Source organism: Prunus avium, chromosome 4 (assembly GCF_965620075.1).
Source record: "Prunus avium chromosome 4, drPruAviu1.hap1.1, whole genome shotgun sequence".
Taxonomy (NCBI): domain Eukaryota; kingdom Viridiplantae; phylum Streptophyta; class Magnoliopsida; order Rosales; family Rosaceae; genus Prunus; species Prunus avium.
In genome coordinates this window covers 34,055,294-34,074,258 of record NC_142287.1, presented here as the reverse complement: position 1 = coordinate 34,074,258, position 18,965 = coordinate 34,055,294, and the positions used below count along the sequence as shown (strand labels likewise).

Here is an 18,965-nt window from a genome sequence, read left to right as displayed (position 1 = left end):
GCAAACTGATTTCAGGTCTCTTTTTTTTAAAATAAAATAAAAATTGTGATAGAAGTTTTAATCTTGGGCATGAAGCTTGAGAATTGGATTTGAAATGTACAGAAAGTTTGTTTTTTGGTCAATCAAGTACAGAAAGTTTTAGCATTAACACCATTGAAACAAGTACATTGGTCCCCAACCATATATAATCTCAGTGGCCAGAATGGAGACTTGGATTCATAAGAACTTCTGCAGCCCTGGGCCCACTTCCTGTAGTCTGGTTGGGTATGGGTCTCTGGGTTTTGTTTGCTGCAAACCAACATGTGGTTTTCCATGTCCTTCTGTGCATTAATTCTTCTGCCCCTCCCCCCCCTACATGGAGGAGTTTCTAAGCCAAAGTGCCAGGCACAAAATTAGTTTCTTTCTCTAGGGTTTAATACAATTATCCCATCCCCATCAAATCAAACAATAAACTTCTTATCAACTACTCTCTCTCTCTCTAGGAATTTATAAGGGCTGGTGTATACCTCCATAATGCCTTACTTTAAGCCAAAACCAACAAGGAAGAACAGAACAAAACATCAAATTTGAAAATCCAGTAATGCACAAACAATTTGAGACAAGGCAATGTGGATGGCAATGTCCAGTATTATGCAGCACCAAAAGGAAAGTCTGTCTGTGACAGAGAGGATTTGATCACATATTGAGATCTGTTTCCTCCATGTATTATTATTATGTATACATAATCTGTGGCAATCATCCACTGGATCATATAATTTATATAATTCTCAATCTCTTTTTCCTTAGTTTTAACCTCTAATCAAGTGTAAGCTTCTGTCAAATTTGAAACTTAACAAATTATAAGAATTTATGTACTCATAAAACAACTGGATACCTTGCAATATTTTATAATGGTCAACCAGGACCACATATAGTATTACTTACAGTCTGTCCAATGGAGGATATTATAGTTTGTCTTGCATTAAAGATTCTTCTGCAAAAAAAAAAAACAGAGCATCCTATCCATTTTCATTTTTCTTTTCCTCTCTTTGTTTTTATCTTTCTTCGTTAATCTGAATCAACCTTATTCCTTATCAGCTATAATTGACTTGTAAACAGAAGGGTCCTCATCATCTTGTTGTTAAGAATTAATGACATAATAATGCAGGGGACCCATTATTACAATGTGTAACAAAAGTTATCATGTCATTATGCTTAATCTCAAGCCTCTAAAACCTTGATTTTCGCAAGGCAATTATCTCTGCATCTGAAATCTCCGTTCCTCAAATATCGCCGGTATAAAAAAAATATAATAAGAAACATAATTTTTGAAAAGCAGAGTTATCTTTTTCACTTTTTATCCAACAGTTTTTGTACATCCGGATGTATCAGATTATCACCATTTTCCTCAACAGAAGCATATCATTCTGCTTGTTAAGAATCAGAAACATCCAGGTTTAAAACATCAGCCATCAGCCATCATCATCATCATCATCATCATCATTCATGAGTTGAACGCTGCACGTGACTTTGACAGTGATAGTTGGTTTGGTTGGTCACTTGAGCCCTGAGATACCTTGTTATTTTCTATTTTTTTATAATTAACTTTCATTTTAATATGGGGATTGTGGATATGTGTCACAGTCTCGCAGATAAGAGGATTTAATTGGACAATGGACATAATTAATTTTGTTAAATTCGTAGTCAAATCAGTCACTCTCTGAGTTTCTACCATTCCATTGGGAAAATTTCATCTGCAACAATAAAAAATGGAAAACATGTCACCTAATAAATGGCACAGGAAGAAAGAGTGGTGCTTATTAAGCATTTGAAAATCAGTCATTAATTTAGCAAAATCACTAAAAGAAAGGTTAGCTTTGGTTGCCATTTTCTTTCCTTTTTGGCTTGGGCCTTTTTTCTTGAAGTTTCATTTTCATACCTGTTGGGGTCATAATATCTTTTGCTAATTCAATGTCGAATCTTCGCTAAAGATGTAAACCTCAGTATTCGTTATCAATAAAATCTCTATTATTGTTTGGCAAAAAATAAAAAAAAGTCGAATCTTAGTTTAAACTTAAACCATTGAAAGACTGCATTAAGGTAATGAAATAAAGAATCCTCCTACATCTAAATGCTTGGAAACCAATTTAATTAGTAGCCATATATACAACTTTATATAATGAGCAAATATGAATACAATCCTCATAAATTTATGAGATCTTTTGGTAAGGGAGGAAGTAATATGCTTAGTAATACATTCATGATTCATCAAAAGGGTAGGAATTGGAAGAGGCAAATGATGAATGAGAAAGTTAAATGTTCATTTAAGATGAAATTACATGGCAATCAGTGCATTCGTAGCTAAGTTGTACAAGATAAATGACAAATGGTAATTTAAACGATAATGACGACAATGCCAAGTCGTTAAGTAATTCTAAAAGAAAGTAATTAAAGTAGTTCATTGGGTGACTTGAGGATTAGAAATCCGTTAACTGGCACTACACACTTGTCATTCTAATAATTTTATTTCTTTGAAAAAAGTTAAATGTTCATTTAAGATGAAATTGCATGGTAATGCATTCGTAGCTAGGTTGTACTTGACAAGTGACAAATGATAAGTTAAACGATAATGCCGACAATAACCCAAGATAATACCGACAAGTGGTGAGCTCAATTACCCTTATGATTGCTATAGCTCAGCAGTTAGTAAACGCCAAGTCGCCAAGTAATTCTAAAAGAAAGTAGTTAAAGTAGTTCTTTGGCTGACTTGAGTATTAGAAATCCATTAACTAGCGCTACACGCTTGTCATTCTCATAATCTTATTTATTTGACATGATTTCTCGGTAAGTCTATATACTTCCTCTATGTTTGTTGTACCGAAATTTGGCATGAAAATCACTAAAGCAAGTTATTCCATAAATAGTCTAATTTATGAACTAAGAAAAGTAATATATTTATTAGTGCTACTTAAAATCCCTTTAAATTAGGTTCAATAGGGTGGCTATTAAATCGAGGGCCTTTAATTTGAAGGCAAGAACATCGACACACGCATACAATAATTGATTGATTGGCAGATAAAAAAGGTAAAAATGAAGTTTCCGCAGTCAAACTCAAAATGCACGATGTCAACTAAATCATTCAAATTTTGCAGAAAATACCAAAACTTGGTTAATAACACGAAGATCGCACAATCTTCTGCAACAGAGTCACCCCGCTATATTTTTCAACGGAACGGAGCTGTTGGCCCCCAATTCGAAAACTTTGAATTTCTTTTGAAATAATGAAAAGGAGAAAAAATTGAAATTTTAGAATAAAATATAAAAGACAGTTTGCTTTGCATGCTCAAACAAAACGGACACACCGCTTTATTTGCAATGTGTTCTCTGTTTGCAGAGGTGCCTCTCTGTGTCTGTCTGTAACAGATCTCAACCCATCACTCACTCACACCTCTCTCTCTCTCTCTCTCTCCCTCAGTCTCAGATTCTCTCTCTTTCCTCACACTATCTCTCAGTCTCTATTTTTTTTTTCTCACCACCCTCTTGCTTCTGAACTCTCGCTCTCAGAGAAAGGTGTTTGCTTTGAAAGGGAAAAGGCCTCGTGAAGTGCATGTGAAGCTCGGTGAGAGATCTGGGGACTTAATGATGGAAACGGTTAATTGGCTTTTCTGATTTCAGGTGATTGGAGTGTTCTCCTTCAGCTTTACTTGCTTTTTCTCTTTCCCCTCCTCTTTTTGGATGTTACTTCATGTTCTTTCTATCCCAGCCTTATGTTAATTGTCTCCCATTTTTGTCAAAAGCGAGTCTCTTTAGGGTTTTAGAGCAAGCGGCATGGTGTTTGATTGTTTCTGAGGTTTGTGAAGATGGGTTCTTTTTAGTTTCTTCAGTACTGTGCGTTGCCCGTTGGACCTCACTGGGAAGTTGGGTTTTTGTTTATAGTTTCATGCATTGAACCTCAGCTCTGTTTTTGCAGTGGCTGTTGCTGCTTGTTAGGGGTTCTATTTGGTTTTATTGCTTTCAAGCTTGTTATTTGATGCTGGGGTGGAGTTACTGTTGGGTTCTTTTTTGTCTTTGAGTGAGAAACTATGTACTCTGAAGAGTTTGTTGTGCGTGGAGCTGATTTTGCTAGTTTGTGGCTTAATCATTGGAAATATTGTCATTTAATTTGAAATCGAGTGTTATGTTCCTGTTGGAGAATCTTTGATTGCTTGAATTTTGGCATTGTCTCAAGCTTTGCCAAACAATTGGTGGGAATACCGGTGCTGGATATTGAGGAAATTTTGTTGCTTTGATGCTCCCATCATTCTGAAGATTCGGGTGTCATTAAGCAACCATGCGAAACGTATTTATTTGTTTCCATAATTTAAAAGAGATTCTGCTATCGGACACGTTGACGGTTTGATCATGACCAGGGCTGTTCGCGATAGGATCCTCAAGGACGCAAATGGTGATATTAGTGATCATCTGCGCAACCACATTCATTTGACAAATTGCATTCACTTGAAGAACCATATGCACAAGCAAAGCCCCATATTAGCTGACAGGTCACTTATGAGGGACCTTGTTGTCCTTCAGAGGTCTCGATCTCTCAGGGACCCTTCTGCCAGTCCTCCCTCATGGCATTCTCCTTCCATTGTTGATATGCTTTCCAAAAAAGGTGAAAATGATGCATTGGTGCGTGAGGGGAGAAGGTCGGTAGGAAGTGAGTATCGAAGGGAAGGCAGGAGGTTGTTGGCAAGTTCTCCACATTTGGCAAGATTAGCAACATCAAAAGTTGTTCCACGTGAGGCTAATGGGGTCAATGATGGGGTAGCCGGAATCAGTGAACATGGAAGCAAGAGTGGAGTTAGGGATGGTAGGAAAATTAGGAGAGAAGAATCTAGTCAGAAGAGTAATAGGAGTGATAATTTGGGTGGCAATGAGGAGCCTCCACTCGACCAGAATGGTAATGATATGACTCATGATGTTCTTTCTGGGAATTCAGAATCCAAAAGTAGAAAAAGTAAAAAAAAGGGAAAGTACATTCAAGGTGCTCGGATGAAGACTCTCTCAGAGCAATTGAATGATGTTAGGATGGATGGTGATGATGTAACGTCCTCTAATATCCATCAGCCTGGAAGACGGTCCCGACAGGAAAGACTTGTTGAGGAACCGGAGGTCAGCATTCGGGGATATTGCAGTGGACTAAGTAGAGTAAAAAGGCGCAAATTTCGAGGTGCAAGAAGAAGCCGTGCTTCTGTAGCTTCTAGAGACTTTGGAGGTCAGAATGATTTATCTGTGGCTTCTAATAATTTAGCTCAAGGGTCAGCTCACCCAAAGTATCACATGGAACGGGGAGAGGATGAGTATGGCGAGCAAAATGTCACAAGGGCTCCCAGAAATGGTTGTGGGATTCCATGGAATTGGTCAAGAATCCATCATAGAGGTAAAACATTCCTTGACATTGCTGGAAGGAGCTTTTCTTGTGGTTTATCTGATTCAAGGTTTAAGAAGGATGGTATGGCTGCCCATGCCAGAAATATTTCTGACATGCCTGTGGCATCTGATAACTCAAGCACTTCTACTAAATCTGATGCTGAGGCACTGCCTTTACTAGTTGAAGCATCTGGGTCACAGGAAAGCTCCGAAAACGCTGGTTGGACACATGACTATTCAGGTGAACTTGGTATTTATGCTGATAATTTATTCAAGCATGATATTGGTTCTGACTTTGCTTCTGAAGCTAGATCTGGTGATCAACACAAATTGAGGGGCCACCACCGTCGTAGGCACCAAAACCTGACGCAAAAATACATGCCGAGAACCTTTAGAGATCTCGTGGGACAGAATTTAGTGGCGCAAGCTCTTTCAAATGCTGTCATGAAAAAGAAAGTTGGGTTGCTATATGTATTCTACGGTCCTCATGGTACAGGGAAAACCTCCTGTGCTCGAATATTTGCTAGAGCTTTAAATTGCCAGTCTTTGGATCACCTCAAGCCTTGTGGCTTTTGCAATTCTTGCATTGCACACGATGTGGGGAAGAGTAGAAATATAAAGGAAGTTGGCCCTGTTAGTAACTTTGACTTTGAGAGCATTATGGACCTACTTGACAATATGATTATCTCCCAGCTGCCATCACAGTACAGAGTGTTCATCTTTGATGACTGTGATACATTGTCCCATGAGTGCTGGAGTGCCATATCGAAGGTCATTGATCGAGCACCGAGACATGTGGTTTTTGTCCTTGTCTGTTCAAGTCTTGATGTTTTGCCTCACATAATCATATCCAGGTGTCAAAAGTTCTTTTTCCCTAAGCTAAAGGATGCAGATATTATCTACAGTTTGCAATGGATTGCAACCAAAGAAGATCTAGAAATTGACAAGGATGCACTGAAACTTATTTCATCAAGATCGGATGGCTCATTGAGGGATGCTGAGATGACTCTAGAACAATTAAGTTTGCTTGGCCAGAGAATCTCTGTTGCTCTTGTTCAGGAACTGGTAAGTTCTTTTCTGTTCCCCCAGAATTAGAATTTCCATGGTTTTCTTGCCTTTAATATATATTGCCTTGAAAAATGACGCTGAGTATAGTACAATTGCCATATAAAGATAGAAGAATGCTTTTCAAACTAGAATGGTCTCTTAAGGCAATTATGTTTACTCTAGTTACTTCAGATGAACTGCCTAAAGATTTTGACTTTGTTTCCAGGTTGGGCTTATCTCTGATGAGAAATTGGTAGGTCTTCTTGATTTAGCATTATCGGCAGACACAGTTAATACTGTCAAGAATTTGAGAATGATAATGGAAACTGGTGTTGAGCCACTAGCCTTGATGTCACAACTCGCAACAGTGATTACAGACATACTTGCTGGCAGCTATGATTTAAAAAAAGTAAGGCGTAGAAGGAAGTTCTTTCGGAACCAACCATGTGAGTCCAAAATTTACTATTAATTGAATAATCCATTTTTAAATGATAAGTTATGTCGTGGATGTTCATATTTAGCTTCCAAATTTCTTCTTATCTTACATCTTTAGCTGTGCATTTCATATAAATCAATTGTTTTCTCTTCAGTCTTCACCATAGTATATTTAACATGCTTGAACTGCTTGTACTTAATGGGCAATGCTCTTATGGCAACCTCCTTAACAAGACATGGAAAATCCTTGCCTTTTGAAATTATTTGGCTTATATTAACCTGTAAAATTCTTGCCTTTTCTGAGTTGCCATTTTTCAGTCAACTGATTAACAAATTAACTGGTTGCAGTATCCAAAGAAGACATGGAGAAATTGCGTCAAGCTTTGAAAACTTTATCTGAGGCTGAAAAACAATTGAGGATGTCAAATGACAAGTTAACATGGCTAACAGCTGCACTTCTCCAGCTTGCTCCTGATCAACAGTATATGTTGCCTAGTTCGTCGGCTGGCACAAGCTTTAATCACAGTCCCTTGGCCTTAAATAATGTGGGTGGAAGGGTTGTGGGCAGGAAAGAGAGTGAACAAGATGAGATGCCTAATTATGAAAAAGGCTTGTCAACCAATGTTAGAAATGCTGTAAGTTCTGGTTTCCATGGCAATGGTTCTGGGAAAGGCATAAATTCAGATAGAAAACGTCATGCTGGGGCTGGTACGGCTCCTCAACAGGGGGCTTCATGCTCTGCTGACATAATTAGAGCAAATGGGAGGCAAATGCTTGGCAAAAGCCATAAAGGAATTGAAGAAATTTGGTTGGAGGTGCTTGAGAAAATACCATATAATCGCATAAAAGAATTTTTGTACCAAGAAGGGAAGCTGACCTCAGTCAGTTTTGGTGCAGGTATGCCATAACTTGCATAATGCTCTTTTGTGAATGCCCTTTATGGTCCAATCGATACTTCAAAGCATGCGCATACACACATCATTTCTCCTTGTCATGATTTATGTCAATTTTCTATGCAATGACTGGTAGTCTTGTGGGCTTGGAAGTATCTTTGGGGGCAAGAGTAGCTTGTAGAGTTTTTTGGATTAAGGATCTTGAGACTTGAGACTTGAGACTTGGACGAAAAGTGACTTAAATACATGACATTTTATATTTCAGACACATGTTTTTAGAATTCTCAAGTTGCTCCTATGCCATGACTTTTTATAATGAGACAATCTTTTACCTCTCTCTTTTTATGAAAGGATCCCGAGCCTCTACATTTAGCTCTCGTGCATTTACCCGCATTTCACAATATCTAGACCATTTAAATAATCTGACCATTTAAGACATGACACATCACCAATGTAAGTGTTTAAAAAAAAAATTATTAGAAAAATTGTTTAAAATTAACAAATGTTTTATTGTTTAAAGAAAAAATTAAAACATAAACTAAAAAACCACACCCTTCTCCACGAAAGTTGAAGGGAGGGGGGGGGTTGGTGGTGAGGAATTGGGGAGTTTAAGGGAAATCTGGGGTGAGTTAGGGGAGGGTGGGGAAAAGGGGCTGGTAAGAACGCATAAAAATGGCAGCTTGTATGGTGGCTTGGGCAGTGTTGGCGTGGGTAGTGGTGGGGAGGGGGAGAACCTTAATTTTTTATAATTAATTTTAGAAGTTTACTCACATGCCATGTCTCATGTCTTAAATGGTTAGATTATTTGAATGGTTTAGATATTGTGAAATGCGTGTAAATGCACAAGAACTAAATGTAGAGGCTAGGGATCCTTTCTGAAATTCCTCATCCATATTTATTACCTTTAATTTTCCATTCATGTTTCTGAAAAATGAAATGGCTTTGAAGTAGTTAATGTCTAACGTATGCACATTTTTATGCCATTATGCTGTAACTTGCCAAATTTGATCATAACTATTCGAATAAAACATCAATACATTAATTTTCCTTTAGCATGTTTCCTTTTACATCTTTTAGCCATGACTTATCAAAATCTCTCTTCCTCCCACTCCCCTCCCCACCCTCCCCTTTCCCGTAAATGGCCTCATTTCTGGCTCAAAAATACTTGAATTTTTTTTTTTGGCATTGTACTTACCAAAATTGGGACCGCAAAAGTTTGTTTTGTGAGTGTCTATTGAACGAGCTGATTTGTGTAAATGTCTGATTCTTTATATAATTTTAATTGCTCTCTTTTGCAGCTCCCACTGTGCAGTTGATGTTCTCTTCTCATATGACTAAATCTACAGCAGAGAAGTTTAGATCACAGATTTTACAGGCATTTGAGATTGTTCTAGGGTCTCCCTTGACCATTGAAATTAGATGTGAATCAAAAAAAGATACTAAAGAATGTGCCCAGATGCCTCTTCTCATACCAGTTTCAAAGGATGGTTCATCCCAGATTAGAGATGAAAATGGGGCCAGCATGGATGCCCAGCTCCGGCATGATACACATGAAATGGGGAAGAGTGAAATTGTTGAAGTAGCTGCTTCTCCTAGGGAAAGCAAGGGTAGTGGTCACATAGATAACCACAAAGAATCTGGTAAAAGAGGTTTGGATGGTGCCCAGATGGGGGAAGTATCACTTTCACATAAGAAATCACCCATAGCTTCAATTCCAGAAAAACAGAAATTTGGGGAACAAAGTCAGAGTCAAAGCCTTGTCAGGAGCAAGGTGTCCCTTGCACATGTGATTCAGCATTCAGAGTCGCAACGTAGTGGATGGTCACAACGGAAAGCAGTTTCTATTGCTGAAAAGCTCGAACAAGATAATTTGTAAGTAATGCAATTCTTTTTTCTTTCCAAGTTTGAACAAGATGATTAGAGGCACAGGTTTCCTGAAGGGGGAGATAAATAATGTCTTTTTTCTTGTTTTGCTTGAGCTTCACTTAATTTAGAAGATTCTATCATAGAAGTGTCATTCCATCGTAGATGATGGTTTCATATGCTTTCAATATCTTATGCTCTTGATTTGTTATTTTTATTTGAAATGGCACTGATTCATTCTAAATCACAGGAGACTGGAATCTCGATCGAGAAGCTTGATTTGCTGGAAAGCATCTAGAGTAACTCGTCGAAAGGTAATTTGTTATGGATCTCACAATATTCTTACAATGAAATTTCTGAGCAGGCTGACATGCCTTGTGACATAATATGTAAGGCCCGGCAGAAAATGGGCATTTTTAAGCCTAAGTTGGGTCCTAGACTCCTGGGCCACCAAACTTAGCAGCAGGCGTGAAATATTTGTTCAAGTGTGCCCAATTAAGTGCCAGGGCCTTCCAGGTCAGGCGGGGCACCAAGCTCATTTTTTAGGTCTTACATCCAACTCAGTTATGAAGTAGTTTAAGACTTATTGGTTCGTCGTCTCGTGCCATCTAGTTATGTCAGGTTTTCTTGTAACGAGTGTCAGTCTATTTATCATACTACTAAGATATACAGTTTTTAGGAAAATGCAAGATTTTGGTTGAGACTACTTATATATTGCTCGTCTCTGTCGTCTTCGTTGCATAATTGTTGCTTGTCAAGATGATCCATTTGAAGATGAAACTTATGAATATATTTCACATGCAGCTTTCAAGGTTGAAAATAAGGACAAGGAAACCACATGCATTGCTGAAGCTTGTGTCCTGTGGAAAGTGTCTCTCTGCAAAATCTCCAAGATAATTTGATAAAGATAGTTTTGGCTAGCTTTGAAGGTTTTGTACAACCTCATCTGTAATTCTTGTATTTAGCCAATTTCCTTAAGTCAAATTTACTAGGTCAATTTATCTGTCAAATCCTTTTACATTGAATAAAAGAGTTGTATTTGATGAGAAGATGTAGGGGAAAACAAAGTATACTTTTTCTTTTCTTCTTTTCATAGCTATTCATTTTATTGGGATACCATCATTTAAATCAATTTTACCCCTTTACAGTTCTTGAAATGTGGTTTAACAAAATTGAGGGCTTGATGGGTTAATGATGAAATTGATTAAAAAGTCGAACTTATCCACAAAATAGACGCATAAACAAAAAATTAACTTTTTTAATTTATAATTAAACACGATTTGGAAAATGACAAGAAGTTGGGGGTCCTTCTGAAAATACTTGTTTTTCTTTGAACCCGACCTTTACTCCCAAAGCTTATGAAAAGCTGTTGTAATTTGTCAACGGTTCTGGTATGAACCCAATACAAATCTCAAGTCTTAGTCGTTTGTTTGGCGTCACTTTCATTAATTAATACTTAATTTTTGACTTCGTTGTCGACTTAATTGTCATTCCTCAAATTAGGCCCACTATTGTCTTTCGTCACAACTTCAAACTCTGTCGGTTGGTCAATTTGAAATTGGCAAAGAGATATCAACGGGGTCTAGCTTAATGCAAAAGGGCCTTAACTTGTAGACCATAGGTTTCAGGTTTAAATCCTTACGACATCATAGTTGTGGGTGTGTGAAATCTTCACCCCTTGTAGTTTAGACTATCGCTTGTACTAAAAGAAAATTGAAAAAGATATGCCATACCAAATAAACTCAATCTGTTTTGCCTTTCTCCATTGGTTCTTCCATAAGGACTTAGTTATGTATACATTTTTTCATTTTATTTATATAGCAAGAAAAATCTCGCCATCTCGTACAACTCATTGAATATAAGGTGTTAAAAAGTAAATTTCAAATACAAGTAACCACTTTCAGACACTCCATACATCTATTTTTTCACGGATAAATGTTGAAGTCTATTAAGACATAATAACACAGTCGAGTGATTCAATTTTATTTGAAAAATAAAAATATTGTTATAAATCTTCTTCCCACAAAACGACAATAGGTAGGTGGATTATGCAAAGCATGTGATTTAATTTATTATCGCATTGAATTTGAAGGCAGGAAATTAGGTGAACTATACCTCCTCTGCTTGATGAAATTTTCACATCAGCCCATTGAAGCTTCCTGTGTTAGAATGTGGCAGCCGAAGCTTGACATTATATATAGGTGTTAGGCTATATAAGGCCAAGGCTTAGTTTTATATTTCAACTGTATGGCTAGGATTAAAATTCAACTAGAATGATGGGGTGATTCTGTTCAAGAATATAAGTCCCATATCGGAAATTTTACTAAATAAAATACAATATATGATGAATTGTTCCATTACTAATATCACTAAGGTATTTTGTGATAAAACCTCACACCTATTGGGCTTTGTAGATGGTTAAATTGGGGACAATATCCGTGTTGCTAGTAGGGGGGGCTAAGTAGTGACAATTTATAATTTCAAGGGTAGAGCATTTTTATCCCATGCTCATGATAAAAGTGTGATTCTTGCATTTTTCCTCCCTCTAATATTTTTTAGATGCATTTGTATTTAGCAGGATTATGAATGTAATTTTCACTTGGATAAAAGAAAAACTTAAAAACTTACGAAATGACTCAAATTAATAACATGTATGTTTTTGTTTATGAGGACTGAATTCTTAAACTAACTTTAAACAATACACAATAGTAGAATGTATGAGCTAAAGCAATTTGATGAATGTATAAAAAAACGTGAGAAAGGTGTGTGTTGCCATATTTTCTAGATGCATTTGTATTTAGCAGGATTATGAATGTAATTTTCACTTCGATAAAAGAAAAACTTAAAAACTTAATAATTAACTCAAATTAATAACATGTATGTTTTTGTGTTACGAGTACTGAATTCTTAAACTAACTTTTAACAATACATAGTAGAAGAATATATAAGTAATGTACCATAATTTTTCTCAAAATAATAAAATACGAGGAGTCCTAAAATATAGCCCTACATGGCTAGAGATAAAAAATTTAACCATACACTATTCTTTTAAAAATTAATATTTTAGGGGGTTAAATCCTAAACTACATTTAGCCCTATGACTGAAAATGATCTTAACCTATATTATTGCATGGGGTATAAGGTGGGCTCCTCATTTTGGCTCATAGTCAGAAATAGAATGGTCAAAATTATTAATTATTAATGTTTCACAAGATTATAATTTAATTAGGAAAATCTAATCCAAGCCCCAACCTTTTGACCAAAAAATAAAACGAAAAGCATGAAACATATGTGATCAAATTTATTAATATAAAAAAAAATTCCCAAAAGACTTTGATATATATATATACAGTCCCGATCTCTTGGATCACAGGGGTCCAAGAGATTTGTGGTCACTCACCGTTGGATGTAAATTCAACAGTTCACTCCTTTTAGATGAATAGTAATACCAGAAAACCAATCTATTCTTCTATCTCTTTTTTTTTCTTTATGAGGGGATTTTTCCTTCCTTTTAGATTCTGAATTTCTAAGGGGCTTGAGTTTAGAAACAGTATGAACTTGTACTTTCTATGACCCAAAAAAAAAAAAAAAAAAAAGAACTTGTACTTTCGTTTTTGTAGGTTGTGTGTGGATGTTTCTCTCTCTTTAGTCAACTTGTTTTTTGGACGTTTTAGTCGACGTGGAAAATCTGCCAGCGTGGACATGAAAGCCAAATAATAAGGGCACTTTCGTCCTAACACCAGCTAATAAGAGTGGATTAAATAATAGGTATATCGGCAAGTAGCCAATAATAACCTCAAAATTTCAACGCGCCTAAAAGCTGCGTGGCCCCCATACCTTTATGTAGTCAACCCTTACACACCTTACTTTGTTTGAGAGGCAAGAGGGCAAAGCAATCATGTTGCATTACTATTACTCCCTCAAACCCAAAATTTACTCTCCACCCAAGGGGTTTGGTCTAGTGGATATCCTGGCTAGGCCTGCAAGTGGGCGAATGTTAGCTGGCCTCAGTGAGGTCCAGCGTTCGAATCCCACCTTGTGAAAAACACCCCCTGGGGAGAGTCAAATCCGTTCAGGTCTACGACTCGGAGTGGTTGCTCACTTGCTATTACCAAAAAAAAAAAAAATTACTCTCCAACCCACAAAGGGAACTACCATAACATTAGATTCTATTCTCTCTTTCTCTTTGCTCCTCCAAAGTATGTGCTTTTTTGGCCACCAAAGAATCAACTTACATGTACCTAGACTTGTAGAGTGTAGACCATTCATCTTAGGACAAAATATAAAAGTTAGAATCTACACAAAAGAATTTTTAGTGTGAAATTCAACGACGCCGACTATTCGAACATGACATGAAATTTCGTCAAAATAAACTCATTTAGAACTCACGATTTAGAGTTTGGTCGTTAAAATGATAAGTGTTGTTGTAATCATAAAATTTGTTTCAACAAAACACGTAAAGTTAAAGTACAACTTGAATGACGAAAGATTCGTATACGACATTTTAACACTTACTTTATTTATTTATTATTTTATGGCATGTTTACTTATTAAGAATGAGTATTGAAATGATTTCAATTCCTTCTTAACTTGTGTTTACTAAGTATTGGAATGATTTCAATTCCTCATTCCCTTCTAATTACTAATACGTAAGAAATCAAAAATTATGTGGGTACCACATCAAAATCCATAATCAAATATCCTCAAACTTAAGAATGGGATCAACTAGAGGAGTAGTTGATTCAATTCCAATTCCTTACTTACCCTATATGAGTTCTTCGATTCATAACTTCTACCATTCATGATAAATAAACATGCTTAAACCCTTGAGTAGATAAACAATTATAACATGCGCATAAAAATCATAAACGGTGTGATGTGATGGGGAATTTAGGGTGATGGCAATATACTGTGGCCTTAACTTAAGGCAGTTTGAAGGAAAGCCAAAAATGGCATCCAAAATGAGTGAGAGATTGAAGGCTTAATGAAGTCATCACAGTAAAAGAGCAGAAGGGACATTGGTGATCTCATAAGAATCCAAAGTCCAAAGGCAGTGAGTAAATTGAATGAAAAGGCGTGTCCTTTTTGGTCACGAAAAGCAGCAGAGTATAATAACAGAGAGAGACAGAGACAGAGACAGAGAGAGAAGAAGAGAGGAGATGAGGACATTGGGCATTGAAAGAAATTGAAGGCTGGCACAAGAACTAGAAAATGTGTGTGTAGATATAAAATCAAAATATATAAACAATTGCTTCTTATCAGTCAAAGCCTTTGCAGTCTCAAAGCCAAAGGGAAGCATCGAGTCATTTTCATGAAATTGGTGGAGAAGAAAGAGAAGACTAAAACAACAAAGTCGTCCTCGGAAATTCAGTGAGTCTCTGAGTCTCCCCTTTCAAAACGCGGAATCGCTCCCACCATTAAAGAAATCACGGGTTGATACAATTTCCATTTCCTTTGAAGATTCAAAGCTGCAAACCAAGATCACCTTCATCGACAACACCTTTACATTGAGCAACCACCACCACCAAAGCCAGAAGCTTTCGTTTCATTGACCCAAATTGGTTGTGCCCAGTTGTTTTGTTTCTTCGAATTTCATGGCGTCGGCGGCGATATTCTCATCGCTGCGGCGGCGAAGGTCGCCTTCTTTGGAGGCGTTTTTAGCTCCGGTAGACCTCTCCGACGTGGCACTTGTACAAACCCTAGTCTCAGTCACCGCCGAGATAGCTTCGTCCTTCTCTGACAAGTTCTTCTCATTCCAGAAGAGGAATTCGAGGTCCCTGGTGCGAAAAGTCGAGATCTTTCTCGTGCTTTTGGAGTATTTGAGGGACTCCGGGTCGGCTCTGCCATGGACGGCCGTCATCTGCTTGAAAGAGCTCTACTTGCTCTTGTATAGATCCAAAATTCTTCTCGATTACTGCGCCCAGTCCAGTAAGTTATGGCTTTTGCTTCAGAATCATCCAATTTCAGGTCATTTTCATGATTTGAATAAAGAAATTTCGACCCTTTTGGACGTTTTTCCCATGGAGGACGTTGAATTGGGTGAGGATGTGAGGGAGCAGATTGAGCTGTTGCAGAGACAGGCCAGGAGGGCGAAACTGTTCATCGATGATGGAGATGAGGAGTTGAGGGTTCAGTTTTTTTCGTTCCTTGACGAGTTTGAGAAGGGTCGAGTTCCCGACTCGGCCGATTTGTGGTTGTTTTTTGCAGAGCGATTGGGGATTCGAGATGCCAAGAGTTGTCGAAATGAAATTGAGTTCTTGGAGGAGCAGATTATAAATCACGAAGGGGATGTTGAACCCACCGTTTCGGTGCTTAATGGGTTTGTGGCATTCACTCGATATTGCAGGTTTTTGCTTTTCGGGTTTGAAGAAGATGAAGTGGAATTGGGGATTGGGAACAATCAGAGGAAGCCTAGAAAAGGTTTGATAACTCAAGAAATTGCTGAGACTTTTATAACGATTCCAAAGGACTTTTGCTGCCCCATATCATTGGATTTGATGAGAGAGCCGGTGATTGTCTCAACAGGACAGACATATGATCGAAGTTCTATTTCCAGGTGGTTGGAAGAAGGGCATTGTACTTGTCCAAAGACAGGACAAATGCTGCCCAACACCCGCCTTGTTCCTAATCGGGCATTGAGGAATTTGATAATGCAGTGGTGCACTGCTTATGGAATTCCTTATGACCCTCCAGAGTGCACAGAAGCTTCTGCAGAAAGCTTTGCAGCTGCTTCTCCCTCTAAGGCTGCACTTGCTGCCAACAAAGCAACCGCAGGGCTTCTAATCCAACGGCTGGAAGATGGATCACCATGTGCACAAACTATAGCTGCTCGTGAGATTCGTTTGTTGGCCAAAACAGGAAGAGAAAATCGTGCTTTCATTGCGGAAGCTGGGGCGATTCCCCATCTATGTAAGTTACTATCATCTCCAAACTCTGTTGCCCAAGAGAATTCTGTAACTGCAATGCTCAACTTATCGATATATGATAAGAACAAAAGCCGGATTATGGATGAAGGGTGTTTGGGATCCATTGTTGATGTTCTGAGGTTTGGGCACACAACTGAGGCAAGGGAGAATGCTGCAGCAACTTTGTTTAGTCTATCTGCAGTTCATGACTATAAGAAGAGAATAGCAGATGAGGAAGGAGCAATTGAAGCCTTGGCAGGGCTGTTGAGAGAGGGTACCCCAAGAGGAAAGAAGGATGCTGTGACAGCTTTGTTTAACCTGTCAACTCACACAGAAAATTGTGCGAGAATGATTGAGGCAGGGGCTGTGACAGCACTTGTAAGCGCATTGGGAAATGAAGGAGTTGCTGAGGAAGCAGCTGGTGCATTGGCCTTGGTTGTTAGGCAGCCGATTGGGGCTAAAGCAGTGGGGAAAGAGGACACGGTAGTGGCAGGTTTGATAGGGATGATGCGTTGTGGGACTCCAAGGGGTAAAGAAAATGCAGTTGCAGCTTTGCTTGAGTTGTGCCGGAGTGGTGGAGCTGCTGCCACTGAGAGGGTAGTTAAGGCACCAGCTTTGGCTGGGTTGCTGCAGACATTGCTTTTTACTGGTACAAAGCGGGCAAGAAGAAAGGCAGCATCTCTTGCTAGAGTGTTCCAAAGGTGTGAGAATGCTGCAGCAATGCATTTTGGTGGTCTTGGTGTAGGATATGCATTTGCAGGTAACTCAGCTGCAAATAGGGATTCGAGTTTCGCTGGTGATGTTGCTGTGCCAGTGTCCATTTCAGTGCCTGTTTTATAGTTTTAACATCCACTCTAGATTTATAATCTTCCTTGCTTATATGTTCCCATTTTTGTTGGAAATAGTTACACATTCTTTCATTGAAATTGGAGGTCATAAAGAAGTTACAGGAATATCTTATCTAAATGTGCTTTAAGAGAATATTTTGTGTTGTCGAGCTTCTAGTGTAAGTTTAGCATACATGTAATGTCCAATGGTTTGGAAGACCACGACAGAAAGTGTTCACAACAATGTCAAGACCATTACAGATACATTGAGAAACTGCAGTTTCAGGGGCTGTTTCTCAATTGGCTTATTGGTTTCATAAAAATATGATTCAAATGCAGAAATTTGTATAGCTGTGACATTTTGTTAACTGATATAATGACTGGCCGCTGAAATCCTTATCGAAGAATACTACTAAAGTTGTTTAAGTGAATTCTTGGAAATCCTTGTAACCTTGCATAACCATATAAGGTCTCAGACCTTGAATCCCTTGAAATCGTGTTAATGCTTCCGAATTTGATGCTATAAAGTGACTACTTATATTTGTGCTGCTCAACAGTGCTTTTGCCTGATCTATAAGTATTCCAATTTCAGCCATAAAAATACACAAGTGAATGTTTTATAAACACCTATTGACAGAAAAAATAATGTTAAATGAACTAGTTTTGCAATAATTGGCTGAACAGTTGGGCTTTCCATTTTTAGCTTCACTTTGGTAAGAGTGGATCTCATACTGTTATTGGCACTAGTAACTGTCTAATTGAGTTCATCTTCACATTATGATATTGAATCAGAAAACAAAAATTTGATCTTTTAACAAGTCTTATGCGTTTGAATATTCAATAGTGTTACCTTGTGATTTATATTTGCAAGACCTAGGCAACGTAGTTCTTAAAAGTCTCAAGAATTTAGTTAGTGAAAGACTGAGCAAAGGTATGAGGCATTTCCACATCGGGAACTTTCTTTCTGGAGACTAAAACTAGTTGTATATTTGTGAATGATGTAAGATGGGACACAATTTTCTTCCTTCATTCAATTGTTTGATTGACCAAAAGCTAAGTTTGGTAAGGTGATGACCCAACTAGTTTCATCCATTAGATTCTTATCGGCGAAGCAGGTCAGACAGCAGAGTCACATCACAATGCTGCTATTGTTTGTGCATTTTTTCTTTTTTCCTTAAGGTAGAAAGTGGGATAACAGTGGCAAAATGCTATGATCGTTTTCATTGAATTGATTGGAGCACCTTGAGAGGGATAAATCTTGAAAGATTTCATTTCTTTGGCCTCTTGTTTAACCTTTCTTTTTAAGAATATGTTTGGCTGGCTTTAGGCAACCACTAAAGTCTGTTGGAAAATTCCACTTGAAGCAGAATCTTGTTGCAATCGAGAGCTTTTGTAATGGCGTTGAAGGGAACGTACTCAAAGTTGATGCACCAAAAGATCCCATTTACTTGAATAATAATTGGAGACTGATGAGAGAAATTGTGTGGTAGCTGAAGCTTATATATCTTGAGGCCAAATCCTCAACCAGTTGCAGCAATGATGGTTGCTAATGATAATACCACAACATCCATAATGCTTACAGCTTATACCCCAATATTCTTGAC

At 37.8% G+C, this 18,965-nt stretch overlaps 2 protein-coding genes across 3 annotated transcripts; both read left to right on the top strand.

Moving 5' to 3' along the window:
- Positions 1-3,204: 3,204 nt before the first annotated feature.
- On the top strand, positions 3,205-10,715 carry LOC110756104 (AAA-type ATPase family protein). Of its 2 annotated transcripts, XM_021957492.2 has the most exons (7): positions 3,205-3,654; positions 3,950-6,456; positions 6,665-6,884; positions 7,222-7,770; positions 9,065-9,638; positions 9,880-9,943; positions 10,434-10,715. In XM_021957492.2, the coding sequence occupies exons 2-7, from the start codon at positions 4,381-4,383 to the stop codon at positions 10,524-10,526; spliced, it is 3,576 nt and encodes a 1,191-aa protein (XP_021813184.1). In that variant the 5' UTR covers positions 3,205-3,654; positions 3,950-4,380; the 3' UTR covers positions 10,527-10,715. The 2 variants fall into 2 exon arrangements, with proteins under 2 accessions (XP_021813184.1, XP_088108244.1); XM_088252118.1 differs by having other exon boundaries at positions 3,205-6,456.
- Positions 10,716-14,765: 4,050 nt separating this feature from the next.
- Positions 14,766-17,711, top strand: PUB17 (plant U-box 17). The gene has a single exon (XM_021957497.2). The coding sequence runs from the start codon at positions 15,224-15,226 to the stop codon at positions 17,372-17,374; it is 2,151 nt and encodes a 716-aa protein (XP_021813189.1). The 5' UTR covers positions 14,766-15,223; the 3' UTR covers positions 17,375-17,711.
- The last annotated feature ends 1,254 nt before the right edge of the window (positions 17,712-18,965 follow it).

What these genes read in the sequence shown, in the direction of transcription:
- LOC110756104 (XM_021957492.2), top strand. Translation starts at nt 4,381, where the DNA reads ATGACCAGGGCTGTTCGCGATAGGATCCTCAAGGACGCAAATGGTGAT. An exon ending in GTTCTTTCGGAACCAACCAT is followed by an intron (nt 6,885 to 7,221) that starts GTGAGTCCAAAA and finishes AACTGGTTGCAG; the next exon opens with TATCCAAAGAAGACATGGAG. An exon ending in CTAGAGTAACTCGTCGAAAG is followed by an intron (nt 9,944 to 10,433) that starts GTAATTTGTTAT and finishes TTTCACATGCAG; the next exon opens with CTTTCAAGGTTGAAAATAAG.
- PUB17 (XM_021957497.2), top strand. Translation starts at nt 15,224, where the DNA reads ATGGCGTCGGCGGCGATATTCTCATCGCTGCGGCGGCGAAGGTCGCCT.